The sequence below is a fragment of the Cetorhinus maximus genome, unplaced genomic scaffold (genome assembly GCF_964194155.1).
Source record: "Cetorhinus maximus unplaced genomic scaffold, sCetMax3.hap1.1 HAP1_SCAFFOLD_214, whole genome shotgun sequence".
Taxonomy (NCBI): Eukaryota; Metazoa; Chordata; class Chondrichthyes; order Lamniformes; family Cetorhinidae; genus Cetorhinus; species Cetorhinus maximus.
The window spans coordinates 330418-358209 of record NW_027596186.1 but is presented as its reverse complement, the minus strand read 5'-3'; the positions used below and the strand labels follow the sequence as shown (position 1 = coordinate 358209).

At 50.4% G+C, this 27792-nt stretch overlaps 1 protein-coding gene across 2 annotated transcripts; it reads left to right on the top strand.

Annotated features, from left to right (window-relative positions):
- On the top strand, positions 1-27073 carry fdft1 (farnesyl-diphosphate farnesyltransferase 1). 2 transcript variants are annotated; one of them, XM_078535028.1, is made up of 8 exons: positions 1-154; positions 7003-7100; positions 7401-7584; positions 7734-7862; positions 8399-8590; positions 17638-17814; positions 17990-18142; positions 25235-27073. In XM_078535028.1, the coding sequence occupies exons 1-8, from the start codon at positions 62-64 to the stop codon at positions 25448-25450; spliced, it is 1242 nt and encodes a 413-aa protein (XP_078391154.1). In that variant the 5' UTR covers positions 1-61; the 3' UTR covers positions 25451-27073. The 2 variants fall into 2 exon arrangements, with proteins under 2 accessions (XP_078391154.1, XP_078391155.1); XM_078535029.1 differs by lacking the exon at positions 1-154 and adding an exon at positions 2516-2659.
- Positions 27074-27792: the final 719 nt, after the last annotated feature.

Here is a 27792-nt window from a genome sequence, read left to right as displayed (position 1 = left end):
ACCGGGAGAGAGAGAGACCGGGATCCGCACCCGCACCCGCACCGGGAGCCCGGCCTCGGCCATGGATTTTCTCCGCTCTCTCGGGCACCCGGAGGAGCTGCTGAACCTGATCAAATATAAACTGGGGCCGGGAATCCGCTCCCGGTGTCTAGAGGTGAGGGTCGCGGGGGCGGGTGGTCACCGGTAAAGGTGCCGGGTGGGTGGGTCCCCAGGTAAAGGTGCCCGGGGGGGGGTGGGGGGGGTAGTGGGGGGGTGGGGGGGGTAGTGGGGGGGTGGGGGGGGTAGTGGGGGGGTGGAGGAGGAGGGGGAGAGAGGGGGGGGGAGGAGGAGGGGGAGAGAGGGGGGGGGAGGAGGAGGGGGAGAGAGGGGGGGGGGAGGAGGAGGGGGAGAGAGGGGGGGAGGAGGAGGGGGAGAGAGGGGGGGGGGAGGAGGAGGGGGAGAGGGGGGGGGGGGAGGAGGAGGGGGAGAGGGGGGGGGGAGGAGGAGGGGGAGAGGGGGGGGGGGAGGAGGAGGGGGAGAGGGGGGGGGGAGGAGGAGGGGGAGAGGGGGGGGGAGGAGGAGGGGGAGAGGGGGGGGGAGGAGGAGGGGGAGGAGGGGGGGAGAGGGGGAGGGAGGGGGGGGAGAGGGGGGAGGGGGGGGGGGGGGGGAGGAGGAGGGGGAGAGGGGGGGGGGAGGAGGAGGGGGAGAGGGGGGGAGGAGGGGGGGGAGAGGGGGAGAGGGGGGGGGGGAGGAGGGAGGGGGGAGGAGGAGGGGGAGAGGGGGAGGGGGGAGGAGGAGGGGGGAGGGGGTGGGGGGGAGGAGGGGAGGAGGGGGGGGGGGGAGGGGGGAGGGAGGGGGGGAGGAGGGGGGAGGGAGGGGGGAGGGGGAGGTGGGGAGGGGGGGGGAGGGAGGAGGGGGAGAGGGGGGGGAGGGAGGGGGAGAGGGGGTGGGGAGGAGGGAGGGGGAGAGGGGGGGGGGGAGAGGGGAGGAGGAGGGGGAGAGGGGGGGGGGAGGAGGAGGGGGGAGGGGGGGGGGGAGGAGGGGGGGTGGGGGGGGGGGGTTGGTCACCCGGTAAAGGCTGACCTTTGTCTGCTTCGGACCAGGAACACTCTCCTCCATTCCCACCCCCTTTTTATTCCCTTTTTTCAAATATTTATATAAAATTTTTTATATGTATATTTTTCCCGCCTGTTTTTATTGTTTTGAAAATTCATTTCCATTTTTATTTATGGTTTTACCCCCACCTTTCGGCCCATTTCCATCTTTTCTCCCACCCGACTCGGGCCATCTGTCACGCGCTCATTCTGCTTTCTGACCTTAGTGCCACTATCAGCACCTCCTATAGTCCTCACCCACCACCATTAACACCCGCTTTGTCCTTTAGTCCTTACCCACCACCATTAACACCCCCTTTGTCCTTTAGTCCTCACCCACCACCATTAACACCCCCTTTGTCCTATAGTCCTCACCCACCACCATTAACACCCCCTTTGTCCTTTAGTCCTCACCCACCACCATTAACACCCCCTTTGTCCTTTAGTCCTCACCCACCACCATTAACACCCCCTTTGTCCTTTAGTCCTCACCCACCACCATTAACACCCCCTTTGTCCTTTAGTCCTCACCCACCACCATTAACACCCCCTTTGTCCTTTAGTCCTTGACATCTTTGTCAATCTCTCCTTTGCCCCCGCCTATCACTGACCTTCTATCCAGCTTCACCTGCTCCATCCCCTTAAACAGTATAAATTTCATCCCATTTCTTATTCCACTTTAGTTCTGAGGAAGAGTCACACGGACTCCAAACGTTGTCTCTGTCCCTCTCTCCACAGAGGCTGAAACCTGCCGAGTTCCAGCATTTTCTGTTGTTGTTTACATCATGTGGACTGCGAGAGCCCTGTGATTGGACACCTCAGCCTCTCGACTGCCTGATTGGCTCTGGCCCTGCCTGCGGGCCGGCTGATTGGCTCTGGCCCTGCCTGCGGGCCGGCTGATTGGCTCTGGCCCTGCCTGCGGGCCGGCTGATTGGCTCTGGCCCTGCCTGCGGGCCGGCTGATTGGCTCTGGCCCTGCCTGCGGGCCGGCTGATTGGCTCTGGCCCTGCCCCCTGCCTGCGGGCCGGCTGATTGGCTCTGGCCCTGCCTGCGGGCCGGCTGATTGGCTCTGGCCCTGCCTGCGGGCCGGCTGATTGGCTCTGGCCCTGCCCCCTGCCTGCGGGCTTGTCCCTGTTGTTGACTGCGGCCTGTGTGTGTGGGGTTGGGAGTGAGCGGCCTCTGGTGGAAGCTCCTGTGGAATGAGCTGGAGAATCGCGCCGAGTTCCTGCTGCACAGGCCGGGGCTGAACCCGCTACAAGGCCCCGGTGCAGCCAGGCCTCCTCCCACCATGTACTGTGCAGCCCGGAGCGCCTGGCCCTTGGCCGTCCGGGCCATGCAGTGTGATTCCCGGCCTCAGCCTCGCCTGCTCCTCTGCACCGTCTGCCCGTGTCACGGCCTCAGCCTCGCCTGCTCCTCTGCACCGTCTGCCCGTGTCAGCAAGCGGCCCGCTGCCGGCAGCACTGCCCACCCTGCCTCTCGTGCTGGGTACGGGGAGCAGCGACCAGTGGGCAGCTCCTGCCTGTGGGGCTGGCGGATGGTGAAAAGGTGGCAACTCAGAGAAAATTATTCTTCACAACGGCCTCCCTGGTACGTGAGGCATGAGCCAGAGACCCTGCCCCCGGCCTGTGGAGAGTTTGTGTGTGTGCCCCCGGCTTGTGGAGAGTTTGTGTGTGTGCCCCCGGCTTGTGGAGAGTTTGTGTGTGTGCCCCCGGCTTGTGGAGAGTTTGTGTGTGTGCCCCCGGCTTGTGGAGAGTTTGTGTGTGTGCCCCCGGCTTGTGGAGAGTTTGTGTGTGTGCCCCCGGCTTGTGGAGAGTTTGTGTGTGTGCCCCCGGCTTGTGGAGAGTTTGTGTGTGTGCCCCCGGCTTGTGGAGAGTTTGTGTGTGTGCCCCCGGCTTGTGGAGAGTTTGTGTGTGTGCCCCCGGCTTGTGGAGAGTTTGTGTGTGTGCCCCCGGCTTGTGGAGAGTTTGTGTGTGTGCCCCCGGCTTGTGGAGAGTTTGTGTGTGTGCCCCCGGCCTGTGGAGAGTTTGTGTCCCTGCCCCCGGCTTGTGGAGAGTTTGTGTGTGTGCCCCCGGCTTGTGGAGAGTTTGTGTGTGTGCCCCCGGCTTGTGGAGAGTTTGTGTGTGTGCCCCCGGCTTGTGGAGAGTTTGTGTGTGTGCCCCCGGCTTGTGGAGAGTTTGTGTGTGTGCCCCCGGCTTGTGGAGAGTTTGTGTGTGTGCCCCCGGCTTGTGGAGAGTTTGTGTGTGTGCCCCCGGCTTGTGGAGAGTTTGTGTGTGTGCCCCCGGCTTGTGGAGAGTTTGTGTGTGTGCCCCCGGCTTGTGGAGAGTTTGTGTGTGTGCCCCCGGCTTGTGGAGAGTTTGTGTGTGTGCCCCCGGCTTGTGGAGAGTTTGTGTCCCTGCCCCCGGCTTGTGGAGAGTTTGTGTGTGTGCCCCCGGCCTGTGGAGAGTTTGTGTGTGTGCCCCCGGCTTGTGGAGAGTTTGTGTGTGTGCCCCCGGCTTGTGGAGAGTTTGTGTGTGTGCCCCCGGCTTGTGGAGAGTTTGTGTGTGTGCCCCCGGCTTGTGGAGAGTTTGTGTGTGTGCCCCCGGCTTGTGGAGAGTTTGTGTGTGTGCCCCCGGCTTGTGGAGAGTTTGTGTGTGTGCCCCCGGCTTGTGGAGAGTTTGTGTGTGTGCCCCCGGCTTGTGGAGAGTTTGTGTGTGTGCCCCCGGCTTGTGGAGAGTTTGTGTGTGTGCCCCCGGCTTGTGGAGAGTTTGTGTGTGTGCCCCCGGCTTGTGGAGAGTTTGTGTGTGTGCCCCCGGCTTGTGGAGAGTTTGTGTGTGTGCCCCCGGCTTGTGGAGAGTTTGTGTGTGTGCCCCGGCTTGTGGAGAGTTTGTGTGTGTGCCCCCGGCTTGTGGAGAGTTTGTGTGTGTGCCCCCGGCTTGTGGAGAGTTTGTGTGTGTGCCCCCGGCTTGTGGAGAGTTTGTGTGTGTGCCCCCGGCTTGTGGAGAGTTTGTGTGTGTGCCCCCGGCTTGTGGAGAGTTTGTGTGTGTGCCCCCGGCTTGTGGAGAGTTTGTGTGTGTGCCCCCGGCCTGTGGAGAGTTTGTGTGTGTGCCCCCGGCTTGTGGAGAGTTTGTGTGTGTGCCCCCGGCTTGTGGAGAGTTTGTGTGTGTGCCCCCGGCCTGTGGAGAGTTTGTGTGTGTGCCCCCGGCTTGTGGAGAGTTTGTGTGTGTGCCCCCGGCTTGTGGAGAGTTTGTGTGTGTGCCCCCGGCTTGTGGAGAGTTTGTGTGTGTGCCCCCGGCTTGTGGAGAGTTTGTGTGTGTGCCCCCGGCTTGTGGAGAGTTTGTGTGTGTGCCCCCGGCTTGTGGAGAGTTTGTGTGTGTGCCCCCGGCTTGTGGAGAGTTTGTGTGTGTGCCCCCGGCTTGTGGAGAGTTTGTGTGTGTGCCCCCGGCTTGTGGAGAGTTTGTGTGTGTGCCCCCGGCTTGTGGAGAGTTTGTGTGTGTGCCCCCGGCTTGTGGAGAGTTTGTGTGTGTGCCCCCGGCTTGTGGAGAGTTTGTGTGTGTGCCCCCGGCTTGTGGAGAGTTTGTGTGTGTGCCCCCGGCTTGTGGAGAGTTTGTGTGTGTGCCCCCGGCTTGTGGAGAGTTTGTGTGTGTGCCCCCGGCTTGTGGAGAGTTTGTGTGTGTGCCCCCGGCTTGTGGAGAGTTTGTGTGTGTGCCCCCGGCTTGTGGAGAGTTTGTGTGTGTGCCCCCGGCTTGTGGAGAGTTTGTGTGTGTGCCCCCGGCTTGTGGAGAGTTTGTGTGTGTGCCCCCGGCTTGTGGAGAGTTTGTGTGTGTGCCCCCGGCTTGTGGAGAGTTTGTGTGTGTGCCCCCGGCTTGTGGAGAGTTTGTGTGTGTGCCCCCGGCTTGTGGAGAGTTTGTGTGTGTGCCCCCGGCTTGTGGAGAGTTTGTGTGTGTGCCCCCGGCTTGTGGAGAGTTTGTGTGTGTGCCCCCGGCTTGTGGAGAGTTTGTGTGTGTGCCCCCGGCTTGTGGAGAGTTTGTGTGTGTGCCCCCGGCTTGTGGAGAGTTTGTGTCCCTGCCCCCGGCCTGTGGAGAGTTTGTGTGTGTGCCCCCGGCTTGTGGAGAGTTTGTGTGTGTGCCCCCGGCTTGTGGAGAGTTTGTGTGTGTGCCCCCGGCTTGTGGAGAGTTTGTGTGTGTGCCCTCGGCCTGTGGAGAGTTTGTGTGTGTGCCCTCGGCCTGTGGAGAGTTTGTGTGTGTGCCCCCGGCTTGTGGAGAGTTTGTGTGTGTGCCCCCGGCCTGTGGAGAGTTTGTGTGTGTGCCCTCGGCCTGTGGAGAGTTTGTGTGTGCGCCCCCGGCTTGTGGAGAGTTTGTGTGTGCGCCCCCGGCTTGTGGAGAGTTTGTGTGTGTGCCCCCGGCTTGTGGAGAGTTTGTGTGTGTGCCCCCGGCTTGTGGAGAGTTTGTGTGTGTGCCCCCGGCTTGTGGAGAGTTTGTGTGTGTGCCCCCGGCTTGTGGAGAGTTTGTGTGTGTGCCCCCGGCTTGTGGAGAGTTTGTGTGTGTGCCCCCGGCTTGTGGAGAGTTTGTGTGTGTGCCCCCGGCTTGTGGAGAGTTTGTGTGTGTGCCCCCGGCTTGTGGAGAGTTTGTGTGTGTGCCCCCGGCTTGTGGAGAGTTTGTGTGTGTGCCCCCGGCTTGTGGAGAGTTTGTGTGTGTGCCCCCGGCTTGTGGAGAGTTTGTGTGTGTGCCCCCGGCTTGTGGAGAGTTTGTGTGTGTGCCCCCGGCTTGTGGAGAGTTTGTGTGTGTGCCCCCGGCTTGTGGAGAGTTTGTGTGTGTGCCCCCGGCTTGTGGAGAGTTTGTGTGTGTGCCCCCGGCTTGTGGAGAGTTTGTGTGTGTGCCCCCGGCTTGTGGAGAGTTTGTGTGTGTGCCCCCGGCTTGTGGAGAGTTTGTGTGTGTGCCCCCGGCTTGTGGAGAGTTTGTGTGTGTGCCCCCGGCTTGTGGAGAGTTTGTGTGTGTGCCCCCGGCTTGTGGAGAGTTTGTGTCCCTGCCCCCGGCTTGTGGAGAGTTTGTGTCCCTGCCTCCTGGCCGCTGTCTAAGGTTGTTCACAGCCTGGATGTCAAATTTGACCCCTTATCCATGCCATTACTAATGCTGCCTATCCCACTTGCGTAGTGTCAGTTGACTCCATCCCTGCCTTAGCCCATCTGCTGCTGAAGCCTTCATTCATGCTTTTTCTTACCTCTGTAATTGACTGTACCAAGATTTTCCTGGCTGGCCCCCATCTTCTACCCTATGTAAGTTGAGCTCAGCGAAAACTCTTGCTGACCATATCCTTACTCACACTAAGTCCCATTCATCCATCAACCCATCTGTTTGCTGATCTATACTGGCACCTGCTCCACCAGTGTCTCAATTTTTAACATTTTCATCCTTGTGTTCAAATCCCTCCATGGCCTCACCTACTCCGTACTCTGTAATCTTGTCAGTTTTATACATCCTTCCAATTATGATCTCTTGTGCTTTCCTAATCTTAACCCCTCCACCATTTTACACAATTTCGAATATACTTAGCTCTGGAATTCTTACTTTAAACCTCTCTGCATCTTTATCTCTCTCTCCTCTTTTAAGACATTCCTTAAAACCTACCTCTTTGACCAACCTTTTGGTCATCTGGCCTAATACCGCCTGAGGTGGCTCAGTGTCAGACATTGCCTGATGACTGCTCCTGTGAAGCACCTTGGAATGTTTTACTCTTTTTAAAGGTGCTACATAAATACAAGTTGTTGTTGGGTTTGTAGAACAAGCGCTTGTGTCTCTTGGATTGGAAAGTGGGGAGCGGCGGAGCGGACTCGGTGTGGGGAGCGGACTCGGTGTGGGGAGCGGCAGAGCGAGCTTGGTGTGGGGAGCGGTGGAGCAAGCTTGGTGTGGGGAGCGGTGGAGCGAGCTCAGTGATGTGATGTACTTGTTTTCCAGGACTCAATGAGTGAAACTCTGAAAAAATGCTACATTTATCTGAACCAGACGAGCCGCAGTTTTGCTGCTGTCATTCAGGCACTGGATGGTGACCTACGGTAAGACAGCTTTCCTCATCTGTAAGAGGGAGTGGACCCAGCCCAATGAATGGGACACCAGGGGGTGTGGTTCCTGTGTTGGGTGGAGGGGGTTACTGAGGGAAGGCATCTTGCTGATGGGTGCTTGTTGTGGGAGGGCCTGTTGGAGAATGCGAGGGGTGGGAAGCAGTTGTCTTGGGCGGGAGAGGGTTGGTTAAGTTGTGGGTGTGGGGAAGGGAGTAGGGTTGCTGGAGTATTGGGAGGGGAAACCAGGATGGGACACAGGCTGCGGCCTGCATTCATGCTGTGCTTTCACTGCAGCCAGGCGGTGTGCATCTTTTACCTGGTGCTGCGGGCTCTGGACACAGTGGAAGATGACATGACCATCCCCCTGGAGGTGAAGATTCCGATGTTGCAGAATTTCCACACCTACCTGTACCAGCCTGAGTGGAAGTACGACCAGAGTCAGGAGAAGGATCGCCAGGTACTACAGGATTTCCCATCGGTACGTATCCCTGCGCCAGGAGTGTGGTGGAGGCTGTGATTCTGACTCTTGCTGGGTTACAGGCCCTGTGGACGCTGATTCTCGTTGGGGTGTGGATCTATCCCTGGCCAATTTTTGATTCTGGTTTCCACTCTTGCTCTCTGACCTAGATATCCTTGGAGTTCCGCTCATTGGCCAAGGTCTACCAGGATGTGATTGCAAGTATCTGTCACAAGATGGGAGCTGGAATGGCTGAATTTTTGGAAAAAAAAGTTAGATCCATCAAAGAATGGGACATGGTAAGGAGAAACTGTCTGGCTGTTGGTGGGTGCTACGTGTGTCACATGGAGTGGTAGGGAGTATTGGTGGGTAGGGAGTTGGATGTGGTTGGTGAGGGTGGTATGACCTTCCAGTGAGGATTGTGTTCAGGGACAGCTTGGTGAGCTCCCAGTTAGACCACAGGCAGTGACAGGTATGTATGCATGACCGTAGATCAGTAGTTGCTTGGTTACTAAGGAAATGAAGGGATATGAGTACAGTGCAGGATGGTGAAGTTGAGATGGAAGATTAGATTTGACCTTATTGAATGGGAGAGCATGCTCAAAGAACCACATTGCTGCCGCCTCCTGTTTCATAAATTCTGTGTTTTTCCTGCCTGCATCTTGGGATAGGTTGGCTGATTGTTGCACAAGACAGAAGCGTTTGAACATGGAGAGTGATGCAGCCATGGGAAAGTAGTGGAGTGACTTAATTGTGCACTGGATCATTGAGGTGGTGAGTTTGACTCTTTTCCTGTGAGCCCCCATTGATGTTCTTTTCACACTTTTGCTTTCAGTACTGTCACTATGTGGCAGGTCTTGTGGGAATCGGTTTGTCCCGTCTATTCTCAGCCTCTGAGCTGGAGGATCCAGTTGTTGGGCAGGACACGGAACTGGCCAACTCTATGGGCCTCTTCCTGCAGAAAACCAATATCATTCGGGATTACTTGGAGGACCAGCAGGAAGGTCGGGAGTTCTGGCCACAAGAGGTGAGTGTGGAATCTGTCAGCTGGAGGATGGGGACGGGACAGTTGTGGACTGCACAGGATGCACCTCAAACAATCTGTCCAGTGTACCCTTCCTACACTACTTCCTCTGAATGTGGGGTACGGGAGAAGCCCTGTTCTGCTTTTCTACCTGAAAGCTGGAGCTGAAATCTGGCTTCCTGCAGCCAGATTGCCCAATTTCCACACAGTCGAGTTTTACAGCAAGGATGTAAATGATGGCTTCATGAAGGGGAAATCTTGCCTGACAAATTTATTACAATTCTTTGAGGAGGTAACAAGCTGGATAGATAAAGGGGAACCAGTATATTTGGATTTGGATTTCCAAAAGGCATTCGATCAGGTACTGCACATAAGGCTATTTAATAAGATAAGAGCCCATGGTGTTAGGGGTAGTGTATTAGCATGGATAGAGGACTGGCTAACTAATAGAAGACAGAGTTGGGATAAGGGGGGCAAGTGGAGTGTCACAGGGATCAGTGCTGGGGCCACAATTAATTACAATGTATATTAATGACTTGAATGAGGGAAGTGAATGTACTATCGCCAAGTCTGCAGATGACACAGAAATAGGTGGGAAGGCAAGTGGTGAGTCTACAGAGGGATATAGACAGGTTAAGTGAATGGGCCAAAACTTGGCAGATGGAATATAATGTGAGAAAATGTGAGGTTATAAGAACATAAGAAATAGGAGCAGGAGTAGGCCATTCGGCCCCTCAAGCCTGCTCCGCATTTCAATAAGATCATGGCTGATCTGCCCCAGGCCTCAGCTCCTCATAGCCCTCAACCCCCCGATATTTCAAAAATCTATCTACCTCCTCTTTAAATGCTTTCAGTGATCTAACCTCCACAACTCTCTGGGGTAGAGAATTCCAGACATTCACTACCCTCAGAGAAGAAATTCCTTCACATCTCAGTTTTAAATGAGTGTCGCCTTATTCTGTAACTATGTCCCCTAGTGTGAGATTCCCCCACTAGTGGAAACATCTTCTCAACATCTACCCTGTCAAGCCCCCTCAGAATCTTGTACGTTTCAATAAGATCACCCCTCATTCCTTTAAACTCTAATGAATAAAGGCCTAACCTGTTTAGCTGTTCTTGATAAGTCAACCTCTTCATCTCAGGAATCAGCCTAGTGAACTGCCTTCAATGCCAGTATATCCTTCCTTAAATATGGGGACCAAAACTGTCCTACTTGCCTTTATAAGCTGAGGCATAGAATATAAGAGCAGGGAGGTTATGTTGGACCTGTATAAAATGTTAGTGAGGCCACAGCTGGAGTACTGTGTGCAGTTCTGATTGCCACATTATAGGAAGGATGTGATTGCACTGGAGAGGGTGCAGAGGAGATTTACCAGGATGTTGCCTGGGCTGGAGTGTTTCAGCTATGAAGAGAGACTGGATAGGCTGTGGTTATTTTCCTTAGAGCAGAGAAGGCTGAGGGGGGGCCTGATTGAGGCATACAAAATTATGAGGGGCATAGATCGGGTAGATAGGAAGAAACTTTTCCCCTTAGCGGAGGTGTCAATAATCCGGGGGCATAGATTTAAGGTAAGGGGCTGGAGGTTTAGAGGGGATTTGAGGAAAAGTTTTTTCACCCAGAGGGTGGTTGGGATCTGGAACACACTGCCTGAGGGGATGGTAGAGATAGGAACCCTCACAACATTTTTGGAAGTATTTAGATGAGCACTTGAAATGCCATAACTTACAGGGCTATGGGCCAAGTGCTGGAAAATGGGATTGGAATAGATAGGTGCTTGATGGCTGGCACGGACACGATGGGCTGAAGGGCCTGTTTCTGTGCTGTATAACTCTATGACTCTACTCCAGGTGCGGACTCACCAACACCCTGTACAGTTGTAACAAGACTTCCCTATTTTTAAACTCCAACCCCCTAGCAATACAGGCCAAAATTCCATTTGCCTTCTTAATTACTTGCTGCACCTGCAGGCTAACTTTGCGTTTCATGCATAAGAACACCCAGATCCCTCTGTGCTGCACTATTTTGGAGTCTCTCTCCATTTAAATAATAGTCTGCCTTTTGATTTTTGTTGCCAAAATGCATGACCTCACACTTTCCTACATTAAACTCCATCTGCCAAGTTTTTGCCCACTCACTCAACCTGTCTATACCCCCTTGCAGATTCCTTATGTCTTCATCACAACATGCCCTCCCACCTGTTTTTGTTTTGTCAGCAAATTTGGGTACATTACACTCTGCTCCCTCCTCCAAGTCATTAATGTAGATAGTAAATAATTGAGGCCCTAGGACTGATACTTGTGCCACTCCACTAGTTACGTCTTTCTAACCTGAAAAAGAACCATTAATCCCGACTCTGTCTTCTGTGTGTTAACCAATCTTCAATCCATGCTAATACATTACCCCCAATACCGTGAGCTCCTATCTTGTGCAATAACCTTTTATTTTATTAGAAGGCACCTTATCGAATGCCTTCTAGAAATCCAAATATGCTACATCTACTGGTTCCCTTTATCAACTCTGCTTGTTATATCCTCAAAGAATTCTAGCAAATCTGTCAAACATGATTTCCATTTCACAAAACCATGTTGATTCTGTTTGATTGTGTGAAGTTTTTCTATATGTCCTGCTATTTCTTCCTTAATAATGGACTCTAGCATTTTCTCATGGACTGTTAGACATTTACAGCACAGAAGGAGCCCATTCAGCTCATTGAGTCCACGCTGGTCATCAAAGACCTGACTACATTAATCCCATTTTCCAGCACTTGGCCCATAGCCCTGGAGGCTATGACAATGCAAGTGAATATCTAAATACTTCTTAAATGTTACGAGAGTTTCTGACTCAACCACTCTTTCAGGCAGCGAGTTCCAGATTCCCACCAGCCTCTGGGTGAAAAAATTTCTCCTCAACTCCCCTCTTAGCCTTCTACCTCTTAACTTAAATCTATCCCCAGTCTATCAAATCTTTCCTCATAGCCCATACCCTCCAGCCCAGGCAGCGTCCTGGTAAACCTCCTCTGCACCCTCTCCAGTGCAATCACATCCTTCCTATGATGTGGTGACCAGAACTAACCGTTTTATACAACTCCAGCATAACCTTCCTGCTCTTGTATTCTGTGCCCTGACTAATGAAGGCAAGTATCCCATATACCTTCTTAACCACCTTATCTACCTGCCCTGCTACCTTCAGGGATCTATGGATATGCACACCAAGGTCCCTCTGATCTTCAGTACTTTCCAGAGTCCTACCATTCATAGTGTAATCCCTTGCTTTGTTAGCCCTCCCCAAGTGCATTACCTCACCCCAAGTGCATTACCTCACACTTGAATTCCATTTGTCTCTGCTCTGCCCACCTGACCAGTCCATTGATATCCTCCTGCAGTTTACCGCTATCCTCCTCACTATTTACCACCCCACCAATTTTCTTGTCATCCACGAACTTCTTGATCATACCCCCTACATTTAAGTCCAAATCATTTATGTAAACTACAAACAGCAAGGGACCCCAGCACCGAGCCCTGCAGAACCCCACTGGAAACAGGCGTCAAGTCACAGAAACATCCCTCTACCATCACCCTCTGCTTCCTGACTCTCGGCCAATTTTGGATCAATGTGCCACTTTGCCTTGGATCCCATGGGCTCTTACTTTCTTGACCAGTCTGTCATGAGGGATTTTATCAAAAGCCTTGCTAAAGTCCATGTAGACCACATCAAATGCATTACCCTCATCAACACTCCTGGTTCCTCCTCAAATAATTCAATCAAATTTGTCAAACACGACCTTCCCTTAACAAATCCATGCTGACTATCCCTGATTAATCCATGTCTCTCCAAGAGCAGATATAGTTTGTCCTTCAGAATTCTTTCCAGTAACTTTCCCACCACTGAGGTTAGACTGACTGGCCTGTAAATTTCCTGGCCTGTCCCTTCCTCCCATTTTTAATAATGGGACAACGTTAGCAGTCCTCCAGTCGTCTGGCACCTCACCTGTGGCCAGAGAGGATTTGAAAATTACTGCCTGGGCCCCTGATATCTCTTCCCTTGCCTCCCTCAACAGCCTGGGATACACCTCATCCAGGCTTGCGGATTTATCCACTTTTAAGGCCGCTAAACCCACTAATACCTCCTCCCTCTCTCTCTCTTAATTTCCTCTAATATTTCACAGTCCTCCACCCTGATGTCTATACCTGCGTCACCCTTTTCCATTGTGAAGACTGACGCAAAGTATTCATTGAGGACTGGATCCATGTCTTCCGGGTCCACAGACAGATTTCCTCTATGGTCCCTAATTGGCCCTACTCTTCCCCTAGTTATTCTCTTGCTCTTTATATATTTAAAAAACCCCTTTGGGTTTTACTTTTTTCTACCCACCAATGCTTTCTCATGCACTCTCTTAGCTTTCCTAATTCCCTTTTTAAGTTCCTCCTGCACTTTTTATACTCCTCTAGGGACTCTGCTGTATTGAGCCCTCGATATCTGTCATAAGCTTCTCTTTTTTTCTTAATCCTGATCTTTATGTCCCTTGACATCCAGGGTTCTCCGGACTTGGTCCCTCCCTTTGTCTTTACGAGAACATATTTGCCCTGTACAGTCGCTATTTCCTCCTTGAATGCCTCCCACTGCTCTGACACAGTTTTATCTGCAAGTAGCTGCTCCCAGTCCACTTGAGCCAAATCGTATCTCATCTTAGTAAAATTAGCCTTTCCCCAGTTTAGAACTTTTATTCCTGGCCCAACATTATCCTTTTCCATAACTATCCTAAATCTAATTGAGTTATGGTCCTCCATTTCCCAGCGACTGATGTTAGGCTGACTGGCCTATAGTTTCCTGCTTTTTGTCTCCCTCCCTTCTTGAACAGGGGTGTCACATTAGCGGTTTTCCAATCCACTGGGACCCTCCCGGAATCCAGTGAGTTCTGGAATATTTTGACCAATGCCTCCACTATCTCTGCAGCCACTTCCTTTAAAACCCTTGGATGCAGGCCATCAGGTCCTGGTGACTTGTCTGTCTTTAGTCCCATTAGTTTGTCAAATACTTTGTCCCTTGTGATAGAGACTGTTTCCTCTCATTAGCTCCTGGCTTATCTGATATGTTTGGGATGTTTATAGTGTCCTTCACTGTGAGGACTGATGCAAAATATTGCCTTAAATTGTCTACCATTTCCCTGTACCCACTTTAGCCACTCTCTCTCTTTTTATATACCCGTAGAAGCTCTTGCTGTTTGTTTTTATATTTCTTGCCAATTTACTTTCATAATCAATTTTCTCCCTCTTTATTAGCTTTTTAGTCTCTGCTGCGGGTTCCTAAAAATATTCCCAATCCTCTGGCCTACCACTAGTTTTCATCACTTTGTATGCCTTAGTTTTTGACTGGATGCTCTCCTTGACCACCTTTGTTAACCACGGATAGTTCATCCTTCTCATCGAGTCCTTTTTTTTGACCGGGATAAATTTTTGCTGAGCGTTATGAAATATCTGTTTAAATGTCTGTTCATCCACTGACCTTCCCCTTAGTCTATTTTCCCAGCCCGCTTGACAAGTCTTTCTTCATACCTCGGTAATTGCCCTTATTTAAGTTGAGGACACTGGTTTGAGACATAAGTTGCTCTCCCTCAAACTGAATTTGAAATTCTACCATGTTGTGATCGCTACCCCTAGAGGATCCTTAACTACAATACCTCTTATTAATCCTACCTCATTACACATTACTCGATCTAAGATAGCCTGTTCCCCGGTAGGTTCTGCAATGTATTGCTCTAAGAAACAATCCCTGACGCACTCTACAAATTTGTCTTCCATGTTACCCCTGTGAATCTGATTTGTCCAGTCAATATGCAGATTAAAATCACCCATGTCAATTGTAGCGCCCTTCTTACACACCTCCATTATTTATCAATTTATACTTTGTCCTGCAGTGAGGCAACTCTTCGGGGCCTATAGACGACTCCCACCCGTGACTTCGTCCCCTTGCTATTCCTTATTTCCACCCAAACTGATTCCACATCAGGAACTATTGCACCCATATCACCACTCAGCACCACACTGATACCTTTCTTTATTGACAAAGCTACCCCACCTCCATTTCCTTTTTGCCTATTTTTCCTGGAATGTCGAATAGCCTTGAAAATCGAGTTCGCAGCCTTGGTCACCCTGCAACCACGTCTCTGTTATAGCTATCAAGTCATATTCATTTATTTCTATTTGTGCCATCAACTCATCTATCTTATTACAAATGCTTCCTGCTTTCAGATAAAGAGCCTTAAGCTTTGATTTTTTACCATTATTTCTCATTCTGGTTCTGATTTCTGCTGCACTCTTCTGCTTATATTATCTGGCTCTTCCTGTCACACTTTGATTATCGTTCACCTCTTCACTACCCTGCACCTCTGCTCTCTCGTTTCTTTTTGATTGTTTAAACTTCCCTTCAATTGACCCCCCGCCCCGCCACAACAACTAATTAGTTTAAAGTCCTGTCTATAACCTGTCATACGATTTGCCAGGTCCCAGCATGGTTTAAATGAAGCCTGTCCCAGTGGAACAGCTCTCTCCTTCCCCAGTACTGGTGCCAGAGCCCCATGAATCAGAACCCATTTCTCCCACACCAATCTTTGAGCCACGCATTTACCCCTCTAAACTTATTTACCCTACGCCAATTTGCACATGGCTCAGGTAGTAATCTGGAGATTATTACCTTTGTGGTTCTGTTTTTTAATTTAGCCCCGAGCTGCTCGTAGTCCCTCAGCAGAACCTCTTTCCTAGTCCTACCTATGTCATTGGTACCTATGTGGACCACGACAACTGAATCCTTCCCCTCCCACTCCAAGTTCCTCTCCAGCCCAGAAGAGATGTCCTTAACCTTGGCACCAGATAGGCAACATTGCCTTCAGGACTCTCTGTCTTTGCTGCAGAGAACAGTATCTATTCCCCTAACTATGCTATCCCCTATTACTACAACATTTCTCTTTTCTCCCCTCACTTGAATGTCGCTCTGTACCACGGTGCTGTGGTCAGTTTGCACATCCTCCCTGCAGTCTGTACCCTCGTCCATGCAGGAAGCAAGAACCTCGTACCTATTGGACAAGGGCACCGGTTGAGGCTCCTCCAAAACTAAATTTTAGATCCCCATATCTTCCTCACTTGCAGTCTCACCCTCCTGTCCCTGACCATGGTCCAAATTTGATGTGATTAATCTAAGGGGTGTGACCGTCTAGGTCCAGGTAACCCTCTCCCTCCTCGATGTGTCGTAGTGTCCAAAGCTCGGACTCCAGCTCATCAACTCTGAACCGAAGCTCCTCAAGCAGCCAACACTTGCTACAGATGTGGTCACCGTGGATCACAACAACGTCCACCAGTACTCTCGTACTACAGCTGCAACACATCGCCTACCCAGCTGCTCTATTCTACTTAATTAATTAATTTGGCTGTTAAATATTTTAAAAGTGAATTTCTTAACTGTAATCTTCAACTGTGATAAGGTCTCCTGATCTAAACCATTTGGCCAATAAAAAAAGACATGGAGGAGAGACCCACCAATCACCAATCTGTTTTCCTTTGATGTCACACTTCGGCTCTGACAGGTAGAAACAGGTCCTCCTCTCGCACTCTCCTCTAGGTGCTGCTGTCTGCCTGTCCCAGGGTCCTCCTCTCGCTCTCTCCTCTAGGTGCTGCTGACTGCCTGTCCCAGGGCCCTCCTCTCGCTCTCTCCTCTAGGTGCTGCTGACTGCCTGTCCCAGGGCCCTCCTCTCGCTCTCTCCTCTAGGTGCTGCTGACTGCCTGTCCCAGTGTCCTCCTCTCGCACTCTCCTCTAGGTGCTGCTGACTGCCTGTCCCAGGGTCCTCCTCTCGCACTCTCCTCTAGGTGCTGCTGACTGCCTGTCTCAGAGTCCTCCTCTCGCACTCTCATCTAGGTGCTGCTGACTGCCTGTCCCAGAGTCCTCCTCTCGCACTCTCCTCTAGGTGCTGCTGACTGCCTGTCCCAGGGTCCTCCTCTCGCTCTCTCCTCTAGGTGCTGCTGACTGCCTGTCTCAGAGTCCTCCTCAGAGCTGGATATTATTTAAATGGAGAAAAATTGCAGAAAGCTGCAGCACAGTGATTTGGGAGTCCTGATGCATGAATCACAAAGCTAGCGTACAAGTTCAGCAGATAATAGGGAAGGGAAATGTGATGTTGGATTCTATTTCAAAGGGAATGAAGTATAAAAATAGGGAAGATCTTGCCAAAACTATACAAGGCACTAGTTAGACCACACCTAGAATACTGTGAACAGTTTTGGTCCCCTTATCTAAGAGAAGATATACTGGCATTGGAGGCAGTCTAGAGAAGGTTCACTAGGTTGATTCTGGGTGTGGAGGGATTTTCTTATGAGGAGAGGTTGAGTAGGTTGGGCCTGTACTCATTGGAGTTCAGAAGAATGGGGCGACTTTATTGAAACATATAAGATTCTTAGGGGGCTTGACAGGGTAGATGCTGAGAGGTTGTTTCCCCTTGTGGGAGAGTCTAGGACCAGAGGGCATAATCTCAGAGTAAGGGGGTGCCCATTTAAAACAGAAATGAGGAGGAATTTCTTCTCAGAGGGTAGTCGATCTGTGGAATTCTTTACTGCAGAGAGCTATAGAGGCTGGGTTGTTAAGCATATTCAAGGCTGAGATAGACATTTTTAATTAGTAAGGGGAACAAGAGTTATGGGGAAAAGGCAGGAAAGTGGAGTTGAGGATTATCAGATCAGCCATGATCTCATTGAATGGTGGAGCAGACTCGATGGGTCAAATGGCCGCCTTCTGCTCCTACATCTTATGGTCTTATGGAGGCCATTGCCTCCAGAAGCCTTTCACTGACTGAGCTCCGCTATCCTCCTTTCCCTCAAGCCCTACACTTTGTTTTTTAAAGTATCTCCCCCATCTCTTTTAAAAGCTGTGCTGGATTCTGCTTACCTCACTCTTTCAGGCCAGACATTCCATGTCCTTATGACCTTTTGTCCCAGCTCCCTAAGCTGTCCTTCTTGGGCACAGTGTCACTGGTACCACTGCCTATTGTTGCCCTTGTGTGTTTCAGGTATGGAGCAAGTATGCAGAGAAACTGTCTGACTTTACCAAACCCCCGAATATTCAGGCAGCATTGCAGTGCTTGAATGAGCTGATAACCAATGCCCTGCAGCATGTCCCAGATGTTATCAAGTACTTATCTCGGCTCCACAATCAGAGTGTCTTCAACTTCTGTGCCATTCCACAGGTAGGAGTTATCCAATCAATACAGGCTGGTAGGTGAGAGAGTTCTGCAGGTTGGATCTACCTGACTCTTATCTTTGTGCCCATCTGTGTGCCCTGTATTTCCATGACTCTCTTACCCCCTGTTATGTTCACACGTTGGATGTGCATGTGTCTGACTCTCTGGCTTTATATTCTAGGTGATGGCTATTGCCACATTGGCTGCCTGTTATAACAATCCTCAGGTTTTCCGTGGTGTGGTGAAGATCCGGAAAGGCCAGGCTGTCACACTGATGCTGGAGGCGACTAACATGGAGGCCGTGAAAGGAATGATTCGGCAGTATACTCAAGTGGTGAGAACCTGATTAAACACTTTGGTTTCAACTGGGAGTTAGGGGGAATCTCACTGTGCCTTGGGATCAGCACTAGAGAAGAAAGCTTACTTAATACGCCTCCGATTTCAACACAGAAGGCCATTTGATTTGCCAAATCCATGTCAGCTCTTTACAAGACCTAGTCCCACTCCCCAGCCCCCCCTCTGTAACCCTGCACGTTTTTCCTCTTCAGGTATTTATCCAATTTCCTTTTGAAAGCCATGATTGAATCTTCCTCCGCCACACTCTCCGGTAGCGCATTCCCGATCTGAACAACTTGCTGCGTATGAAAGTAGTTCTTTTGCCAGTTACCTTAAATCGGTGTCATCTGGTTTTGACCGTTCTGCCAATGGGAACAGTTTGTCCCTATTATTCTTTCCAGACCCCTCGTGATTTTGAATATCTCTATCAAATCACCTCAACCTTTTCTAAGGAGAGCAGCCCTAGCTTCTCCAATCTGTTCATGTAACTGAAGTTCCTCATCCCTGGGACCATTCGCTCAAATCTTCCCTGCACTCCCTCTGATGCCTTTACGTCCTTCATAAAGTGTGGCGCCCAAAACTGGACACAATACTCCAGTCGAGGCCGAACCAGTCTTTTATAAAGGTTCATCTAACTTCCTTGCTTTTATAATTTGTGTCTATTTATAAAAGCAGGATACTGCAGATGCCGGAAATCTGAAATAAAAGCAGAAAATACTGGAAATACTCAGCATGTCAGGCAGCATTTGTGGAGAGAGAAACAGTTAAGGTTTCAGGTCGATGACCTTTCATCAGAACTGGGAAAAGTTAGAGACGTAATGGGATTTGATCAAGGGGTGGGTGGGACAAGGACAAAGGAAGGTCTGTAATAGGGTGGAAGCCAGGAGAGATCGAATGACAGAAGGGCTTGTCCTCCAGGGCCAAAGGGAATGGCGATGGGGCAAGAAAAGAAACAATACAGTTTAACTCGGTGGCGGGGAAGCTTCTAGAAATGATAATTCTGGGAAAAATCAATAGTCACTTGGGCAAATGTGGGTTAATTAAGGAAAGCCAGCATGGATTTGTTAAGGGCAAATTATGTTGAACTAACTTGCTGGAGTTTTTTGATGAGGTAACAAAAAGGATTGATGAGGGTAATGTTGATGTGGTGTACATGGACTTCTAAAAGGCATTTGATACAGTGCCACACAACAGACTTGTGAGAAAAGTTAGAGCCCATGGAGTGGGCTTCTCTGAAAGGATCAGTGGCAGTGTGGGTATGAGATTGGCTGAATGATGGGAAACACAATAGTGGTTAGTGGATGTTTTTCAGGCTGGAGAAAGGTTTATAGTGGAGTTCCTCAGGGGTCAGCGTTAGGACCCCTGCTGTTCCTGATAGATGTGGTCCTAGACCTTGGTGTACAGGGCATAATTTCAAAATTTGTGGACAATACAAAACTAGGAAGTATTGTGAACCATGAAGAGGATAGTGATAGATTTCAAAAGAACATACGCTGGAGGAATGGGCAGATAACTAGCGGCTGAAATTTCATGCTGAGAAGAGTGAAGTGATTTATTTTGGTAGGTAGAAGAACATGGCGAGACAGAACAAAATAAAGGGTACAATTCTAAAAGAGGGCGCAGGAGCAGAGAGACCTGGGTAGAAATGTGCAGAAGTCATTGAAGGTGGCAGGACAAGTTGAGAGTGCTGTTAAAGCATACAGTGTCCAAAGCTTTATTAATAGGAGCATAGAGTACAAAATCAAGGGAGTTTATGTTAAACTTGTATAAAACACTAGTTCGGTCTCATCTGGAGTTTTGCGTCCAGTTCTGGGTGCCACTTTAGGAAGGATGTGAAGGCATTGGAGAGAGTGCAGGAAAGATTCACGAGAATGGCTCCAGAGATGAGGAACTTGGGTTACATGGATAGATTGGAGAAGTTGGGATTGTTTTCTTTAGAGAAGGTTGAGAAGAGATTTAATAGAGGTATTCAAAATCATGAGAAAGCTGCACAGAGTAGATAGGGAGAAACTGCTCCCATTGGTGGAAGGATTGACCAGAGAGCACAGAGATCTAAAGCAATTGGGGAGGTGATGGCATAGTGGTGTTGTCACTGGACTAGTATTCCAGAGACTCAGGGTAATGCTCGGTTGCTCTGGATAATCCCACCATAGCAGATGGTGAAATTTGAATTCCATAAAAATCTGGAATTAAAGTGATCACCATTATCGATTGTTGTAAAAACCCATCTGGTTCACTAATGTCCTTTAGGGAAGGAAATCTGCTGTCCTTACCTGGTCTGGCCTACATGTGACTCCAGACCCACAGCAACGTGATTGACTCTTAAATGCCCTCTGAACAAGGGCAATTAGGGATGGGCAATAAATGCTGCCTAGCCAGTGACACCCACATCCCATGGATGAATTTTTTAAAAAAAAGAAGCAATGGAGACATGCTTCACACAGCGAGTGGTTAGGATCTGGCTGCATTGCCTGAGTGTGTGCTGGAGGTAGTTTCAATCGAGGCTTTCAAGAGGGAAGTGATTATCTGAAAAGGAAGAATGTGAAGGGTTGCCGGGAGAAGGTGGGGGAGTGGCACTGGGTTTAATGCTCTTTCAGAGAAGCCAGCACAGACACGACAGGCCAAATAGCTCCTTCTGTGTTCCAACCATTCTATAATCCCATGATGTGCCTAGAGCAGGTGTGTTATTGTCTCAAATCAAAAAGAGAAAAACCGAAACACGCAAAGAAAATGGGGGGAACAGAGTTTACGGGTCTGAAATTGTTGAACACAATGTAAAGGCTGTAAAGTGAGGTGCTGTTCCTCAGTTTGTGCTGAGCTTCACTGGAACACTGTAGCAGGCCAGTGACAGAGCAAGGTGGAGAACTAAAATGACAGGCCACCAGAAGCTCAGTCACCCCCAAATCCTTCCGATGGCACCTGTCCATGCAAACGCAGGAGATGTGGCACCTGTCCATGCAAACGCGGGAGATGTAACACCTGTCCATGCAAACGCAGGAGATGTGGCACCTGTCCATGCAAAAGCGGGAGATGTGGCACCTGTCCATGCAAACGCAGGAGATGTAACACCTGTCCATGCAAACGCAGGAGATGTAACACCTGTCCATGCAAACGCGGGAGGTGTAACACCTGTCCATGCAAACGCAGGAGATGTAACACCTGTCCATGCAAACGCGGGAGATGTAACACCTGTCCATGCAAACGCGGGAGATGTAACACCTGTCCATGCAAACGCGGGAGGTGTAACACCTGTCCATGCAAACGCGGGAGGTGTAACACCTGTCCATGCAAACGCGGGAGGTGTAACACCTGTCCATGCAAACGCGGGAGGTGTAACACCTGTCCATGCAAACGCGGGAGGTGTAACACCTGTCCATGCAAACGCGGGAGGTGTAACACCTGTCCATGCAAACGTGGGAGATGTAACACTGTCCATGCAAACGCGGGAGGTGTAACACCTGTCCATGCAAACGCGGGAGGTGTAACACCTGTCCTTGCAAACGCGGGAGGTGTAACACCTGTCCATGCAAACGCGGGAGGTGGAACACCTGTCCATGCAAACGCGGGAGGTGGAACACCTGTCCATGCAAACGCGGGAGGTGGAACACCTGTCCATGCAAACGCGGGAGGTGGAACACCTGTCCATGCAAACGCGGGAGGTGGAACACCTGTCCATGCAAACGCGGGAGGTGGAACACCTGTCCATGCAAACGCGGGAGGTGGAACACCTGTCCATGCAAACGCGGGAGGTGGAACACCTGTCCATGCAAACGCGGGAGGTGGAACACCTGTCCATGCAAACGCGGGAGGTGGAACACCTGTCCATGCAAACGCGGGAGGTGGAACACCTGTCCATGCAAACGCGGGAGGTGGAACACCTGTCCATGCAAACGCGGGAGGTGGAACACCTGTCCATGCAAACGCGGGAGGTGGAACACCTGTCCATGCAAACGCGGGAGGTGGAACACCTGTCCATGCAAACGCGGGAGGTGGAACACCTGTCCATGCAAACGCGGGAGGTGGAACACCTGTCCATGCAAACGCGGGAGGTGGAACACCTGTCCATGCAAACGCGGGAGGTGGAACACCTGTCCATGCAAACGCGGGAGGTGGAACACCTGTCCATGCAAACGCGGGAGGTGGAACACCTGTCCATGCAAACGCGGGAGGTGGAACACCTGTCCATGCAAACGCGGGAGGTGGAACACCTGTCCATGCAAACGCGGGAGGTGGAACACCTGTCCATGCAAACGCGGGAGGTGGAACACCTGTCCATGCAAACGCGGGAGGTGGAACACCTGTCCATGCAAACGCGGGAGGTGGAACACCTGTCCATGCAAACGCGGGAGGTGGAACACCTGTCCATGCAAACGCGGGAGGTGGAACACCTGTCCATGCAAACGCGGGAGGTGGAACACCTCCTTTTACTCACTGTTCAAGGCCCCAAACGCTCCTTCCAGGTGGAGCAGCAATTTGTGTACTTCATTGAATTAAGGGAAGATAATGGCTTGGTGCTAATGTCACGGAATAGTAACCCAGAGGCCCAGGCTAATGCTCTGGGGACAAGGTTCAAATCCCACCAGGACAGCTGGTGAAGTTTAAATTCGATTAATAAAAGAGTCTGGAATGTAACGCTACTGTCAGTAATTTTTTTTATTATTTATTCACGAGATGTGGGGCTTCGCTGGCTGGACTAGCATTTACTGCTCATCCCTATTTGCCCTTGATTGAGAAGGTGGTGGTGAGCTGCCTTCTTGAGCCGCTGCAGTCCATGTGGTGTAGGTACACCCACAGTGCTGTTAGGGAGGGAGTTCCAGGATTTTGACCCAGTGACAGTGAAGGAACGATGATATATTTCCAAGTCAGGATGGTGAGTGACTTGGAGGGGAACTTCCAGGTGGTGGTGTTCCCATCTATCTGCAGCCCTTGTTCTAAGTGGTAGTGGTCGTCGGTTGGGAAGATGCTGCATAAGAAGCCTTGGTGAATTCCTGCAGTGCATCTTGTAGATGGTACACACTGCTGCTCTGCATCGGTGATGGAGGGAGTTAATGTTTATGGTTGTGGTGCCAATCAAGTGGGGCTGCTTTGTCCTGGATGGTGTCCAGTTTCTTCAGTGTTGTAGGAGCTGCACTGATCCAGGCAAGTGGGGAGTATTCCATCACACTCCTGACTTGTGCCTTATAGATGGTGGACAGGCTTTGGGGACTCAGGAGGTGAGTTACTCGCTGCAGGATTCCTAGCCTCTGATCTGCTCTTGTAGCCACAGTATTTATATGGCTAGTCCAGTTCAGTTTCTGGTCAATGGTAACCCTCAGGATGTTGATACTGGGGGATTCAGTGATGGTAATGCCATTTAACATCAAGAGGCGATGGTTGGATTCTCTCTTGTTGGAGATGGTCATTGCCTGACACTTGTGTGGCACGAATGTCACTTGTCGTTTGTCAGCCCAAGCCTGGACATTGTCCAGGTCTTGCTGCATTTGGACATGGACTGCTTCAGTGTCTGAGGAGTCGTGAATGGTGCTGAACATTGTGCAATCATCAGCGAGCATCCCCACTTCTGACCTTATGATGGAAGGAAGGTCATTGATGAAACAGCTGAAGATGGTTGGGTCGAGGACACTACCCTGAGGAACTCCTGCAGTGATGTCCTGGAGCTGAGATGACTGATCTCCAACAACCACAACCATCTTCCTTTGTGCTGGGTATGACTGCAACCAGTGGAGAGTTTTCCCTCTGATTCGCATTGACTCCAGTTTTGCTAGGGCTCCTTGATGCCACACTCGGTCAAATGGTGCCTTGATGTCAAGGGCAGTCACTCTCACCTCACCTCAGGGGTTCAGCCTTTTTGTCCATGTTTGAACCAAGGCTGTAACGAGGTCAGGAGCTGAGTGACCCTGGCGGAACCCAAACTGGGTGACTGTGAAATTATCATCAATTATCATAAAAACCCATCTGGTTCAATAATGTCCTGTAGGAAGGAAATTGCCGTCCTTACCCGGTCTGGCCTACATGTGACCCCAGACCCACAGCAACGTGGTTGACTCTTAACTGCATTCCAGGGGAATTAGGGATGGGCAGCAAATGCCAGCCTTGGCAGTGATGCCCACATCCCATAAAGGAATATATTTTAAAAATTGGCCTACTGTATTCGCTGCTCCCCATGTGCTCTCCTGTACGCAGGGGAAACCAAATAGAGATTGGGTGAGCACTTTGCGGTTCAGCCCGAAAGCATAACCCTGAGCTTCAGGTGGCCTGCCATTTTAATTCTCCACCTTGATCTCGCAGCAACATTTCTGCCCTTGTTCCAGTGAAGCTCAGTGTAATCTCGAGGAACAGCGCCTCACTTTACCGCTTTCAGATTCAACCTTGTGTTCAACAATTTCGGACCCGTAAACTCTGTCCCCCCCATTTTTGCTTTTTTTGCATGTTTCGGGTTTACCTGCTCTAGGCACGTCTATTTTTCTTTGTATATTTTCTTGCCTCATCTCCATTCCCTTTCACCCTGGAAGACTAACTCTTTTATTCAGTCTCTCTTGGTTTCCACCCTATTACAAACCTTCATTTTTATTTTTTTCATTCGCTCAAAACCTTTTTCTAACTTTCCCAATTCTTATGAAAGATCATTGACCTGAAACGCTAACATCTCCAAAGATGCTGCCTGAACTACTGAGTATTTCCAGTACTTTGTTTTCATTCCCTGTTTATAAAGCCCAGGATCCCCTATTAACCACTTTCTCAACCTGACCTGTCACCTTCAGTTATTTGTGCACAGATACCCCAGATCCCTCTGCTCCTGCACCTCCTTTAACATTATACCCTTTATTTTATATTGCTTCTCTTTGTTATTCCTACCAAAATGTATCACTTCACATTTCTCTGCATTAAATTTCATCTGCTTCATTTCCCCCCATTCCCAGCCTGTCTAATATCCTCATGAAGTCTATCACTATCCTCCCCACAGTTCACTATACTTCCTGTTTTGTGTCAATGCAAATTTTGGAATTGTGCCCTATACACCCATCTCTAAGCCATTAATATTTATCAAGGAAAGCAATGGTCCTAATACCTGCCCCTCTGTTCTTTTTAGATTGGACAGAAAGTTCCAGGTGCCGGGAGCTCTGGAGCCAGGACACAGCAGATTGTGGTGAAGGTGGAATCTCTGAGCCAATGTGATGGGGAGCTGATGTCGCGCAGTCACCTCTCGCCAATCTACCTGTCCTTAGCCATGTTCTTGGCTGCAGTTAGCTGGCAGTACTGGCAGACCCTGACTTGCAGCTCAGAGAAGTACGTGCATGGGCAGTGAGCAGCTTTTCCTGTTTCTACCTTTTGCTAATTCTTATTCTACATGGGGAACAGGAACAGGAGAGCTTTGTAACTTGAGCTGGTACTCGCTTCAGGAGGAGACTCGGCCTTGAGTCCTAAGAGGATTATTCATTCTAGGTAGATCAATGCAGTAAAGCTTCACATCAAGACTGCAAGCTGACAGTGCCAGCCAATGGCTGCGTGCCATGGTCACACACACATTGGGGTTCAAACTGAGCACATTGACAAAGGGAGAGCATAAAGGATTCCTCCGCTACTATCAAATGTCTGATGAGATGTGTTTACACAGACTCATCTGAAACATACTCAGTACAAGACTACCTTTCGCCCACAAGAATGAAGCCCCTATACCTGCCCTGACTGTGTTTGATAGGACAATGTGGAGGGAGCTTTACTCTGTATCTAACCCTGTACCTCCCCTGGGAGTGTTTGATGGGGACAATGTGGAGGGAGCTTTACTCTGTATCTAACCCTGTACCTGCCCTGGGAGTGTTTGATGGGGACAGTGTAGAGGGAGCTTTACTCTGTATCTAACCCTGTACCTCCCCTAGGAGTGTTTGATGGGGACAATGTGGAGGGAGCTTTACTCTGTATCTAACCCTGTACCTCCCCTAGGAGTGTTTGATGGGGACAATGTGGAGGGAGCTTTACTCTGTATCTAACCCTGTACCTCCCCTGGGAGTGTTTGATGGGGACAGTGTAGAGGGAGCTTTACTCTGTATCTAACACTGTACCTGTCCTGGGAATGTTTGATGGGGACAGTGTAGAGGGAGCTTTACTCTGTATCTAACCCTGTACCTCCCCTAGGAATGTTTGATGGGGACAGTGTAGAGGGAGCTTTACTCTGTATCTAACCCTGTACCTCCCCTGGGAGTGTTTGATGGGGACAGTGTAGAGGGAGCTTTACTCTGTATCTAACACTGTACCTGTCCTGAGAATGTTTGATGGGGACAGTGTAGAGGGAGCTTTACTCTGTATCTAACCCTGTACCTCCCCTGGGAATGTTTGATGGGGACAGTGTAGAGGGAGCTTTACTCTGTATCTAACCCTGTACCTCCCCTGGGAACGTTTGATGGGGATAGTGTAGAGGGAGCTTTACTCTGTATCTAACCCTGTACCTCCCCTGGGAGTGTTTGATGGGGACAGTGTAGAGGGAGCTTTACTCTGTATCTAACCCTGTGCAGTACCTGTCCTGGGAGTGTTTGATGGGGACAGTTTTACGCTGCATCTAACCCTGTGCTGTACCTGTCCTGGGAGTGTTTGATGGGGACGGTGTAGAGGGAGCTTTACTCTGTATCTAACCCCGTGCTGTACACGGGAGTGTTCGGTGGGATTGTGGGAGTTGGTGTCCATGAGGTTCCTCTCGACCCTATCTGAAATGGTATCACCCCCATTCCAGTGAGGGTCGGCATCTGTGGGGGACCCTCGGTGATGGTGGGTATCTGTGCCCTGCCCTCTTTCTCCCCCCACCCCCTCTCCTCCCCAGCAACTCTGAGTTTTGGCCTACCCATGATGGAGGGAACTTCCGTTCCCAGTGGTTGGACCTTTTACATTGCCTTGCTAATCGTCAGATTTTTGTTGATAATAAATGAGCTTACATGTCCGTGTGTGTTTCAGTAACTCTCCTTTCTCTGTCAGTACAGGCACACTGCCCCTTGTGTCTTGTACCTACTGTCTAAGACCAAGAGGAGATCTAAATGATAGTTGTAAGGTCATTTGACTAGTAATCCAGAGGTCCAGGCTAATGCAACAAAAACAGAAAATGTTGGAAAAACATGGCAGCTCTAACAGCATTTGTGGCGAGAAAAACAGTTAACGTTTTGAGTTCGTGTGACTCTTCAGAGCTAAAGAGAAGTAAAAATGTGATGAAATTTATACTGTTTAAGAGGGTAGAGCAGGTGAAGCCGGATAGAAGGCCAGCGATAGGCGGGGGCAAAGGAGAGATTGACAAAGGTGTCATGAACTTAAGGACAAAGGGGGTGTTAATGGTGGTTGGTAAGGACTAAAGGACAAAGGGGGTGTTAATGGTGGTTGGTAAGGACTAAAGGACAAAGGGGGTGTTAATGGTGGTTGGTAAGGACTAAAGGACAAAGCGGGTGTTAATGGTGGTTGGTAAGGACTAAAGGACAAAGCGGGTGTTAATGGTGGTTGGTAAGGACTAAAGGACAAAGGGGGTGTTAATGGTGGTTGGTAGGACTAAAGGACAAAGGGGGTGTTAATGGTGGTTGGTAAGGACTAAAGGACAAAGCGGGTGTTAATGGTGGTTGGTAAGGACTAAAGGACAAAGGGGGTGTTAATGGTGGTTGGTAAGGACTAAAGGAC